Source organism: Panthera uncia, chromosome D1, assembly GCF_023721935.1.
Source record: "Panthera uncia isolate 11264 chromosome D1, Puncia_PCG_1.0, whole genome shotgun sequence".
NCBI lineage: Eukaryota > Metazoa > Chordata > Mammalia > Carnivora > Felidae > Panthera > Panthera uncia.
In genome coordinates this window covers 53388856-53401769 of record NC_064808.1, presented here as the reverse complement: position 1 = coordinate 53401769, position 12914 = coordinate 53388856, and the positions used below count along the sequence as shown (strand labels likewise).

The 12914-nt window shown below is 46.2% G+C and overlaps 1 protein-coding gene across 1 annotated transcript; it reads right to left on the bottom strand.

The window, feature by feature from the left end:
• Positions 1-1395: 1395 nt before the first annotated feature.
• On the bottom strand, positions 1396-6399 carry LOC125937322 (folate receptor beta-like). Its single transcript, XM_049651944.1, has 5 exons — positions 6253-6399; positions 4669-4833; positions 2433-2621; positions 2176-2311; positions 1396-2039 (listed from the first exon to the last, which is right to left on the bottom strand). Exons 2-5 carry the CDS (start codon positions 4819-4821, stop codon positions 1753-1755), a joined length of 765 nt encoding a protein of 254 aa, XP_049507901.1. The 5' UTR covers positions 4822-4833; positions 6253-6399; the 3' UTR covers positions 1396-1752.
• Between the last annotated feature and the right edge of the window lie 6515 nt (positions 6400-12914).

Genomic DNA, 12914 nt, shown 5'->3' with positions numbered 1-12914 from the left:
GAACGGGTATTATTAGCACCCGCCCCCGCCCCAGCTACTCCCTCCAAGACAACAAACTTGAGCCTTTGTGGGCGGGACGCCGAACCGGGAGCTCCCCTTATCGGGTACGTTCAGACACCCCCGCTCAGACGCCCGCCCTTGGCGGGAGGGTGGGGGGAACACGGTCGCCGGAAAGGGGGCGGGGCCCATGGAGGGTCTGGCCCGCCCCTTCCCCCCAAAAAAGACCTAGCCGGTGGCAGCGTCTCCCGGGAGTCCGCTTCCTGCCCCGCCCCTCCGCCCCTTGGCTCCTTAAAGGCGCAGGCCTCCATCCTGGCTCCCACTGCTGCCAACTCCTGAGCCACCGTCGGCCTATCTCCTTTAACCTGGGAGAGAACTTTCACTTTGCTCAATTGAACCTGTGCCTGGGTCAGTCCCTACAAGCTCCTTCCTCTATTTCCAATAAGTATTTGTTTAACCCAGCGGGACCAAAGCTTGGGATACGGAATGGGCTCTGTGGGGGCTTTCCCGACTAGGTAAATATAGTGACTAAGAGACAGCCCCCCCCACACCCAACAGTGTCTCTAGACCCCTCCAGGAACCCCATAAGTCATCCTCCAAACTGCCCGACTTTTCCCGTCACTCAGCTCTAGAAATGAGGGAAGGTGAGTCTGCCATGAAGGGGACACCCTGGTGCGGTGGGGAGGGAAGAGACCTGGACTAGGAAACTTCATACCTGGGTTCTAGTCCTAGCTTGATCACCAGCCTGCCTGGTGTCTCAGAGAGGTACCTGTGCCTTTTTGGAGATGACTGTGAGGGGGATGTAGAGACAAAGACTTCCCCAGGGGGAGACCCAGAGACCTACTCAGGCCTAGTTCCTGGGGGATGTGTAGAGACAGAACAGGCGTATCTAGCAATCGCCAGAGGAGAGGCCAGGCTTCTGCCCCTGGGAAGCCCCCAAGACTTTCCAACCTTTTCCCATCCTCCTGGCTGCAGCAGGGCTAAACCAATTCTAGACTCTTGAACATTTCATCCTCCAGGAACCTCCCACACTGCCCTCCCCATTCTTCTGTCTTCCTCCTCTGAGGGTTCCTAGTCTCAACTCTGTCCCTTCAATCCACATCACGTGAGAATTTTTTTCACCCCCACTGGGAATCCAGAGCCTTCCCTGGACTTCCATCCCCAGCAGAGCTGACCACAAAGCCAGGCAGACAGGACCTGAGAGAAAGTGGGGATATTTGGGGACCAATACAAGTAACACAGTCCTGGACCTGTCTCTCATTTTTGGCTACAAGAGAACAGGATCTCCGAGGACTATTAAGGGCGCAGACACTGGGCTCACATGCTTTCTGGCAACATCTCCTTTGTACTTCACAACTCTGAGGGAAAGAAGGATTATTATGCCCACTTTACTGAGGAAAAAACTAAGCTTTAATGTAGACAAGCAACTGCTTCACTTTCCATAGTCAGTAGCAGAGTTAGGATTCAAACCCAAGTCTCATTTCTCTCATCTGAAGGAATACAAAAGCTATGGAAGCTGTCCTCTACTTACTGAAACCAAAACCATTCATCAGACACGGATAGGTCTGTCTCTTTGTTTGAACTGACTGTCAGAGAAAGCCCAAGGCCCACCATGGAAGCAGGAACCGGATGGTGGAAGGATGGATAATGAGTGGAGGCATGCTTAGCACTCCCTCATTTGTGAGAGCTATGCTGAGCCAAGCTTGGTCATCAAAACTGGGGACATGCAGCGAACATGCCTGAGGAGGGCTGGACTCAGCTGAGGAGCCAGAGGTGCAGCATAGGGACCAGGCTGAGCAGGAGAAGCCCAATCCCATGGGGCATGGCCCCAGCACTCATGGCCAAGGCATAGAACCTGGCCACTTCCTCGTTGGGGTTGCCCTGGGCCGGGTCGAACCACATCTGGATGCAGCGGCCGCTCCCTCGGTTGTAGTTGCTGAGTTTGTAGGAGCGGCTCCAGATGCCCTCACACAGGGCTGCGGGCGTGGGAAAGTAGGTCTCAAATGTGCGACAGGTGGCTCCGGCTGGACACTTGTTCGATCCTGCATGGGGAGAGAGGGTGGACACAGACATTCAGCCCCTGGGCCCAAAGCCCATTTCTGGCCACCCCCCTGGAGATCCGCACCCAACCCCAGATCCTCGGACCCCGCCTCCATCTCCGCACCCCCGGGCCCTCACCTGAGCTCCAGTCCCAGCCCTTGTGCCAGTTGCTCTTGCAGGTGTAGGAGGTGCGGCAGTCCTCCCACCATTGCTGACAGTCCTCCTTGCACAGGGGCACGTCCAGGAAGCGTTCCTTGCGCCAGCTCTGGTTCACCTGGGTGGGAGGGGGGGAGGGAGGGCTCCTCTCAGCCAGGGGTGCTGGCAGCCACCGCCTTGACCACCTTGACCGAGCAGGATGGCAGCCCGCTGGGCTGGGGTGAGGGAGAGGCCCGTACCTCCTGGATCCAGGGCCCCAGATTGGGTGAGCACTCGTACAGACAGTTGTCCTGAATGAAGTGGCGCTGGCAGGCAGGCTCTATCTTGCCGCAGTGGTCCAGGTTAAAGTTATACAAGAGGGAGGGATCCTTGTGCAGCTCCTGGCTGGTGTTGTGTGAGCAGCAGGCGTTCTTCCTCCAGGGAGTGCACTGGGTGGAGAAGACACTGGAACACATGCCTCCCCCACCAAAACCTTCAGCCTCTCCCTATTTGGTGCTTGGTCTCCTGCCTCAGGTGGGTTGTCCTAGGAAAGTTTACTGTGAAGACCCCTCTGTCCTTGGCCTCCAGGAGCTCCCATCTTGGGGGAGACTTAGTTACAACAGTGTAATCAGGGGTTGTGGGAGCCGGAGAGAAACCCTGTCTTGGGAGGACAATAGCTATCGTTTAAGCAGCCCTTCATATTTTATAGGGAGTTCTTTGATTTATTTATTCATTAAAAAATAATTACTGAGTACCTATTTCTATGCCAGTTACTGTTCTAGATGCTAAGAATACGGTAGAAAGCAAAACAGAAATATGTGTTCATAGAACTTACATCCTGATCAATGGAGACAGACAGTAAGAAACTAAAAGAGAAAAAATACAGTGTCAGGATATGATCAATTACATGGAGAAAATTACAGCAGGGAATAGGGATGTGGAGTATGGGGTGATTGTTGAAATTTTAAAGAAGGTGGTTGTGAAAAGCCTCACTGGAAAGTGGCATTTTGAGCAAAGGAGGAAGGGAATGACCTATGCGGTAATGTATGTTGAATAACTTTCTTCTTGGTCTGTATTAAGTTCTGTGTCCCCAGCGGCGAGGCCAGTGCCAGACATGTGGCAGGCCTGTAAAAATATTTGCTGAAAAAAATAAATGAAAGACCTATTTATGATTTCCTAAATCTAAACTCCATCTTACATATAGATGCATCATATTTCAGTAAGCTTTAATAGAGACTGGCTTTTTCAGGACTGTAAATACTATGAAAAGGAAGGCCGTGCTATGTGTTTTGTTTTACTGGAATTATTCACTATTTTAGCAAATTATGTCATCAATGGCAACACTGCATAGAGTATCTTATAGCATTTGAGTTGTCAACAGAATATACCTGTATCCATCTTCATTTGTAGCTGCCCCATTCCTAGTGATTTGGTGAATAAAAGCAAACATTGGGGCACCTGGGTGGCTCAGTTGGTTAAGCTCCCAACTTGGGTTCAGGTCATGATCTCACAGTTCATGAGTTTGAGCCCACGTCAGGCTCTGTGCTGACCGCTCAAAGCCTGGAGCCTGCTTCAGATTCTGTGTCTCCCTCTCTCTCTCTGCGCCTTCCCCTCTTGCATTCTCTCTCTCTCTCTCTCTCTCTCTCTCTCTCTCTCTCTCTCTCTCTCAAAAATAAATAAAGATTAAAGAAAATAAAGCAGTAACTTAAAAAGCAAACATGCCATTTGATAGTGATTTCTAACGTAGTCATATCAGAGAATTGACATATGGAAATATATTTTATTATAAGTTGCTTTCTTTGTGCTTCTCTTTTGTATTACAGATAGATAGAGTCATGTTGGTATTTTTTAAGTTAAATGTACAAATAGGCTTTGAATTTTATTTCAGAAAAAAAGGAGACATGGAGTCTCAATAGAGTTGAAACCAACTGGCATCCGCTTGTATAGAGTGAGTGAATGTGCAGCAATCGTGCCCCTGGGTCACAGCCGTAAGAGCCCTTGTCCTCTACTCTGACGCTTCATGGACTGGCACGTGATGAAGGTAGTGAGAACCATCCTCCCCGACAGTCTCTTACCCTCTAACATGCTGGGAGTGCCCACCCCAGTCCTACCCCCACACCACAGGGGCTGCTTATGTCCAGATCTTCTGTGTGTCCTCTGCCTCTCCGGGCCCATTTCCTCATTTGGGTTCTATGGGGGAGAACATGATCTCCTACATTGAACGACTACTGGGAATGTGAAATCACGTGCAGAAAACTCAACGCGTAGTAAGTGCTCAACAAGTGATCATATCGTATCACTGCTGACATTATCCTCTGAGGAGGCCACCCCTAAATCACCTCAACCAATACCCCCCACCCTACCTTCATCTTCTCCCACAGCAGTAACTCAGGATGTGGGGCTATCTGATCAGTCCGTCCTTCCCCCACCACCCTGACTTCCTCTTCCACATTAGAACCAACCCCCTCCCTAACTCGAGCCACACTACGGCCATACCTGGTCATGCAACTTGTCCTCGGGGCCTGGCTTTGTCTTGTGGTGCTTGGCGTCCATGCAGACGTTGAGCAGGTCTACCCTGTTCCGGGCACTGCACATGGAGGCTGTCCAGGCCAGCAGCAGCAGCAGAAGTGGTGTCAGTCTCCAGGCCATGTCTTTGTGTCCCTGCAGATGGAGCTGTGGTTAGGGAGGCCGAGGCCTGAAGGGAGAGAGCCTCATGCGGCGTCCCCCTTGACCCCCTGCATCAGTCTCCCCATCTCCACAGTGGAGGATGGGGTCAGACCCTGTTCCTTTAGTGCTGGGGTCCTGAGGCTCCCTGAAGCTGAAGTAGAGAAGGTTGGCAAAGGGGGCTCCCCATTCCAGGCTTGGCGGGCTCAGAGGAGATCTGAGGTTAGTGGACTGGCTCTGGGGGAGTCTTCCTAAATTGGAGGAGATGTTTTTGTGCCCTCATCTTCTCTCAACTTTACCCAAGAAAAGTAATTAAATAGTTCAGGTCCATGCCCTCCTGCCCTGAAAGGGGCCAGGGACACCCATTGCCTTTATGCTGTGTCCAGCAAGTGCTCCACGAGGCACCGAACCACCTGGGTTCCCGTGCCAGCTTAGAGACCCTGTTAGCCTGGGGAAGGCAGTGGCCCAGCTCTGCTGAGTTCTCCCGATCACCATGAGGGTCAAGGGATGTAGCACATGGGGTGGTATTTGGTTAAATAATACAGAAATAGAAAGAGTGGCGGTTTCTAACTTTTGCTTCCTCAGACTTTTTCCTTCCTTGTTTTCTGAAAACCATTTCCTCCCTCCACCCCATCATGACTTTGGCCTCCTCAGCTCTCGCTAGGCTAATGCACTTACCCCTGCAGATCCCCCTTCCTTACCCTTCAGAAAACAAGTGCAGAGACCCCTGGCCCCTTGGGGACAACATAAAACATAAAAGTACCTCATGTTGGAACAGCCAAATAGACGAGCACTTAGAGTCATGGGAGTCACCCAGCAAAAGTGACGGCCTGCTTCTCTGTTCCTGACTGACCCTCACCCCCCACTCCCATCTATTAAAGATCTATTCCTGGGGCGCCTGGGTGGCTCAGTCGGTTAAACTTCCTACTCTTGGTTTTGGCTCGAGTCATGGTCTCACGGTTGGAAGGTTCAAGTCCTGCATCAGGCTCTGTACTGACAGCCTGCTTGCAATTCTCTTTCTTCTCTCTCTCTCTCTGCACCGCCCTCCCATGTCTTTCTCACTCTCAAAATAAATAAATAAACTTAAGGGGGAAAAAAAGATCTGTTCTTTGGGCTCTGTCACTGAAGTACTGGAAGGGATAATGGAGACTCCTTCCTCTCTCTCACCATCCCTACATGCAGCTGATCATCACAAAGCCCTGGTCAAGGGTCCTTCCAAAGATCTTTCTGGAATTCACTTCCCTTGGCTCTATATTTGGGGTCAGGTCTTCCCTCCTCCAATTTCTTCCCCTTAAAGTCACCTTCCCCACAGGAGCCCGAGTGATCTTTCTAAAGAAAGATCTGCCCCTCCCCTACACAGAAACCCGCCAAGTCTCCCCAGTGTCCCTGTCACCCTTCCCTCTTAGGGCATCTTGCCTGAGCCTCCTTTGCGGCTGGGAGCACACACAGCTGTGTCTGAATTGGCCTCTTCTCAGGCTGGCAATGGCTCCAGGCCCTTTGACTTTCACCAGTGGTCTCTGACCTCGGTGCAAGACAGACTGTAAGAACTCTGGTTAGCACAGTATAATTTCCTCATTCGGCTCTTCTGGTCTTCCCTCTCTTCCAGGCCCCACCCATTCAAGGCTCCATTAGTCTCTCAATGTATTCATTCCTGTTTCCATTCAACTCTTTGTTAATTTATTCATCACAGGATTCACACATCCAAGATTCATCAAAACCTAGAGAAGCTCATCTCTAAGGGGGATCTGAACTTTTGAGGTACCCCACGTGGTTGTTAGGATGAAGCGGGTTTGTTGGGCATGAGGTGCAGTAGGGAAAAACCCAGGCTTTAGGGTCAGGCCATGGGTCCCAATGGTAGCACCGTCCCTCACACAACCTTGGAAAATGTCACTGAGCCTTTCTGAGCTTTCGTTTACTCTCCAGGAAATTGTGGAGAATTATATATGGAAAAGCCTGGCACAAAATGAGTGGGCTTAAATGATAGCTCTCAGGTTACTTTTTGAGTAGCCAGGTAGACATAGGTAGAGGTTGAAGTATAGAAGTCAAGGGTCACAAAGAAAAATGGTCTCAAATCTGGTAAATGGGGGCCCCTGGGTGGCTCAGTCGGTTGGGCGTCCAACTTCAGCTCAGGTCACGATCTCACGGTCCGTGAGTTCGAGCCCCGCGTCGGGCTCTGTGCTGATGGCTCAGAGCCTGGAGCCTGCTTCAGATTCTGTGTCTCCCTCTCTCTCTGCCCCTCCCCCGTTCATGCTCTGTCTCTCTCTGTCTCAAAAATAAATAAACGTTAAAAAAAAAAATTAAAGAAAAAATTTAAAAAAAATCTGGTAAATGATCATATCTCACCACCTAGCATTTCTATGAACATAATTGAACATGGGGTGCCTGGGTGGCTCAGTCAGTTAAGCGTCTGACTTCAGCTCAGGTCACGATCTCATGGTCCATGAGTTTGAGCCCCGCATCGGGCTCTGTGCTGACAGCTCAGAGCCTGGAGCCTGCTTCGGAGTCGATGTCTCCTTCTCTCTCCGACCCTCCCCCCATTCATGCTCTCTCTCTGTCTCAAAAATAAATAAACATTAAACAAAATTTTTAAAAAAATAATTGAACATTTTTTGATAGCCTTAAAAAAATGTGGTAGGGGCACCTGGGTGGCTCAGTAGGTTAAGTGTCCAACTCTAGATTCAGCTCAGGTCATGATCTCATGGTTCATAGTTCGAGCTCCACATCGGGCTCTGCACTGGCAGTGTGGAGCCTGCTCGGAATTCTCTCTCTCCCTTTCTGTGCCCCTCTCTAGCCTGCGCTTGCTCTCTTTCTTTCAAAGTAAATAAATAAACTTTTTTAAAAAATGTGGTAAACATTATGTAAAACTTAACATCTTAATTATTTTTAAGTGTACAGTTCAGTAATTTTAAGTGTATTTATGTTGTGCAATCAATCTCCAGAAACTTTGCGTCTTGTAAAACTGAAACCCTATTGTCATTAAGCAACAATATCCCATTTCCTCCTCTCCCCAGTCCCTGGTAGCCATCATTCAACTTTCTGTTTTTATGAATTGACTACTTTAGATATTTCATATAAGTGGGAATCATATAGTATTTGTCTTTTTGTCGCTGGCTTATTTCTCATAGCATAATGTCCTCAAGGTTAATCCATATGTCAAAATTTCATTTCTTTTTTTTTCTTTTTAACGTTTTATTTATTTTTGAGACAGAGAGAGACAGAGCATGAACAGGGGAGGGTCAGCGAGAGGGAGACACAGAATCCGAAACAGGCTCCAGGCTCCAAGCCGTCAGCACAGAACCCGACGCGGGGCTCGAACTCACGGACCGCGAGATCATGACCTGAGCCGAAGTCAGCCGCTTAACCGACTGAGCCACCCAGGCGCCCCTCATTTCTTTTTAATAACTGAATAGTAATTCATTATATGTATATGCTACATTTTGTTTCTCCATTCATCCCTTTATAGATCCTGGGATGCGTCCACCTCTTGGTATTATGAAGAATGCTATTACGAACATGGGTGCACAAATATCTTTTGAGGCCCTTGCTTTCAATTCTTTCATATATCCAGATATGGACGAGCTGAATCATATGGTAATTCTACCTTTAATTTTTAAGGAACTGCCATAATATTTGCTGTAATAGTTGTACAATTTTCCATTCCTACCAACAGTGTACAGGGTTCTAATTCCACCACATCCTCGCCAACACTTGTTATTTCCTGTTGGCTTTTTGTTTTTTTAATAAAAGCCATCCTAGTGGGCGTGTGAGGTCACGGATTGGATTTGCATTTCCCTGGTGATGAGTGATGTTGAACATCTTTTCATAGGCTTATTGATCATTTGTATATCTTCTTTGGAAGATATACAAATGTCTGTCCAAGTTGTTTGCCCACTTTTAAATTGTATTCTATGTCTTCAAAAAAATTTTTTTAACGTGGGGCGTCTGGGTAGCTCAGTCGGTTAAGCATTTGACCTCAGCTCAGGTTATTATCTCAAGGTTCATGAGATCGAGCCCCTCATTGGGCTCTGTGCTGACGGCTCAGAGCCTGGAGCCTGTTTCAGATTCTGTGTCTCCCTCTCTCTGCCCCTCCCCTGTTCATGCCCTGTCTGTCTCTCTCTCAAAAATAAACATTAAAAAATAAAAAAAAATTTTTTATTAAAAAAAATTTTTTTAATGTTTATTTTTGACAGAGAGAGAGACCTAGCATGAGCAGGGGAGGGGTAGAGAGAGAGGGAGAACAGAATCTGAAGCAGGCTCCAGACTCTAAGCCGTCAGCACAGTGCCCGGATGCAGGGCTTGAACTTACAAGCCGTGAGATCATGACCTGAGCTGAAGTCAGACATTTAATCGACTGAGCCACCCAGATACCCCATTTGTATTACATGTCTTTTTATTGTTGTAGGAGTTCTCTATATATTCTGGACTAACCCTTTGTCAGATATATGATTTGCAAATCTTTTCTCCCATTCTGTAGGTTGCCTTTTCATTCTGTTAACTCTCCTTGGATGCCTGGTTTCCCATTTTGATGCAGTCTAATTTATCTGTTTTTTCTTTTATTGCCTGTGCTTTTGCTGTCATATCCAAGAAATCATTGCCTAATGCAATGCCATGAAGCTCTTCCCCTGTTTTGTTTTGTTTTTTTAAAGGAGTTCTATAATTTTTAAAGGACACCTGGGTGGCTTAGTCTGTTAAGTGTCCGACTTTGGCTCAAGTCATGATCTCGTGGTTTGTGACTTTGAGCCCCACATCGGGCTCTGCACTGGTGATGTGGAGCCTGCTTGGGATTCTCTCTCTTCCTCTCTTTCTCTGCCCCTTCCCCAATTGTGCTCTCTCTCTCTCTCTCTCTCTCTCTCTCAAAATAAAGAAATAAACTCTAAAAAATTAAAAAAAAATAAAGAAGTTCTATAGTTTTAGCTTTTACATTTAGGTCTATGATCCATTGTGAGTTTAATTTTTATATCAGGTATAAAATGAGAGTGTCCAACTTTATTATTTTGCATGTGAATATCCAGTTGTATCCCACCACCACATATTGAAAAGGCTATTCTTTCCCTCATTGAATTGTCTTGGCACAATTCAATTTGTCAAAAATGTGGACTCTCAGTTCTATTTCATTGACCTACATATCTATATTTATGCTACTATCACACTGTCTTTATTATTGTAGCTTTGTAGGAAGTTTTGTACTCAAAAAGTGTGAGTCCTCTAATTTTGTTCATTTTCAAGAGTGTTTTGGCTGTTATGGGTTTCTTCTATGTCCATATGGATTTTAGGATTAGATTGTCAATTTCTCCAAAAAAGCCAGCTGGCGTTTAGAGAAGGATTGAATTGAATCTGTAGATCAGTTTGGGGAGTAATGCCCTCTTAACAATAGTAAGTCTCCTGATTGATGAACATGGGCTTTCTTTCCATTTATTTAGGTTTTAAATTTCTTTCAACAATGTTTTATAGTTTTCAGTATATAAGCCTTTTACTCTGTTAAGTTCACTTCTATGTATTTTATTCTTTTTTATGCTATTGTGAATGGAATGATATTCTTTTTTTTTTTTTTAAGTTTTATTTATTTAAACAACCTCTTCACCCATTGTGGGGCTAAGAACTCATGACCCCAAGATTAAGAGTCACATGCTGTTCCAGGGTGCCTTCGTGGCTCAGTTGGTTAAGCATCCTACTCTTGATTTCGGCTCAGGTCATGATCTCATGGTGGGTGAGATGGAACCCTGCACTGGGCTCTGTGCTGGGAGTGCATAGCCAGCTTGGGGTTCTCTCTCTGCCCCTCCCCCATTTGCTCATGCTCCGCCCCCCCCCTTTCTCTCAATATAAATAAACATTTAAAAAAGAAAAAGAGTCACATGCTTTTCCGACTGAGCCAGCCAGGTGCCCCTGGAATTATAGTCTTTTTTTTTTAAGTTTATTTATTTATTTTGAGAGAGAGAGAGAGAGCAAGCAGGAGAGGGGCAGAGAGAGGGAGAGAGAGAATCCCAAGCAGGCTCCTCGCTGTCAGAGTGAAGCCCAACATGCGACTCAAACCCACAAACCATGAGACCATGACCTCAGCTAAAATCAGGGGTCAGACGCTCAACTGACTGAGCTGTCTAGGCGCCCTTTTTTGTTTTGTTTTGTTTTGTTTTGTTTTGTTTTTAATGTTTATTTATTTTGAAAGAGAGAGCAAGCAGGAGCAGGGGAAGGGTAGAGAGAGGGAGAGACAGAATCCCAAGCAGGCTCTGTGCTGTTAGCACAGAGCTGGACTTGGGGCTCAAACTCAGGAACTGTGAGATATGACCTGAGCTAAGATTAAGAGTCAGATGCTTAAATGACTGAACCACCCAGGCCCCCTCTCCCCCCTGGAATTATTTTCTTAAATTTATTTCTTTTTAATAAATTCTTTATTTTTAAAAAAATGTTTAGATTTATTTTTGAGAGAGACAGTGCAAGCCTGCTTGGGATTCCCTCTCTGCCCCTCCCCCCCCCAAAATAAGTAAATAAACATTTTAAAAAAGAAAAGAGTCCTATGCTTTTCCAGCTGAGCCAGCCAGATGCCCCTGGAATTATACTCTTTTTTTTCTTTTAAGTTTGTTTATTTATTTTGAAAGAGAGAGCAAGCAGCGGAGGGGCAGAGAGAGAGGGGGAGAGAGAGAGAATCCCAAGCTGATGGTATAGAGACTGATGTGGGGCTCGAATCCACAAACTGTGAGATCATGACCTAAGTTGAAGTTGGACACTTACCTGGCTGAGCTACCCAGGTGCTCCTTAAGTTCATTTTTATATTTTCATTGCAGGCATATAGAAATACAATTGATTTTTGTGTATTTATCTGCTATCCTACAAACTTTCTAGACTCACTTATTAGTAATACTATTTTGTGGATTCCTTAGGATTTTCTATGTACAATGACATCTGTGAATAGAAAGTTTTACTTCTTCCTAGAGAAACATTTCCTAGATGGCATCCCTTTTATGCCCAGGCTTGTACTTGAGTTTCTCCCTGCAGTCTCTAGGCAGCTTTTTAAGCTGTGGACCAAATGGAAATGATAAAGCTTTTTGCAGCAAAAAAAGGAAGGAAGGAAGGAAGGAAGGAAGGAAGGAAGGAAGGAAGGAAGGAGAAATAGTTTTGCTTCTTGCTTTCAAATCTGTATGCCTTTATTCCTTTTTATTGACTAACAGGCTTAGCTACAACTTTTTTTTTTATTAATCTCTACACCAAAGTGGGGTTCAAACTCACCACCCCAAGATCAAGAGTCGTGTGCTCCACTGACTAAGCCAGCCAAGTACCCATAGCTACAACTTTTGTACAAGTTGGATAGACATGATGAGCATGGATATACTTCCTTATTCCTGATATTAGTGGGAAAGCCTTTTGATGTTGACTGGGATGTTATCTGTGCCTTTTTCATAGATGACCTTTGTCAGGTTGCGTGAATTCTCTTCTATTCCTAGTTTGTTCAGTATTGGGTTTTGTTTTGTTTTAAATCATGAAAGTATTTTGGATTCTGCCAAATTATGTTCGACGGAGATGATCGTGTGGGTTTTGTCTTCTGTTCTAGTAATATGATATTTTGAATCAATTAATTTTTGGATGTTAAACCAACTTGCATTCTGGGATTAATCCTATTTGGTCATGATGTGCAATCCTTTTTATATGTGGCAGGATTCAGTTGTGGGTTGTTTTTGTTTTTTTGTTTTTGTGTGTGTGTGTGTATATATATATATATATATTTTTTTTTTTTTTTTGAGAGAGAGCACACAAACAGGGAAGAGGGGCAGGAGAGAGAGAGAATCTTAAGCAGGCTCCATGCTCAGCATGGAGCCCAACTTGGGGCTCAATCTCATACCCTGGGATCATGACCTGAGCCAAAATCAAGGATCAGATGCTTGGGGCGCCTGGATGGCTCAGTTGGTTAAGTGTTGACTTTGACTCAGGTCATGATCTTGGGTTCAAGAGTTTGAGCCCCACATGGGGCTCTCTGCTGTCAGCACAGAGCCCACTTCGGATCCTCTATCCTGTCCCCCCCGTCCCCAGTCTCTCTGCCCCTCCCCCACTAATGCTCACTCTCTCACTCTCTCAAAAATAAAATAAAC

What these genes read in the sequence shown, in the direction of transcription:
- LOC125937322 (XM_049651944.1), bottom strand. Translation starts at nt 4,821, where the DNA reads ATGGCCTGGAGACTGACACCACTTCTGCTGCTGCTGCTGGCCTGGACA. An exon ending in AGGACAAGTTGCATGACCAG is followed by an intron (nt 2,622 to 4,668) that starts GTATGGCCGTAG and finishes TTCTCCACCCAG; the next exon opens with TGCACTCCCTGGAGGAAGAA. An exon ending in TGGGGCCCTGGATCCAGGAG is followed by an intron (nt 2,312 to 2,432) that starts GTACGGGCCTCT and finishes CCTCCCACCCAG; the next exon opens with GTGAACCAGAGCTGGCGCAA.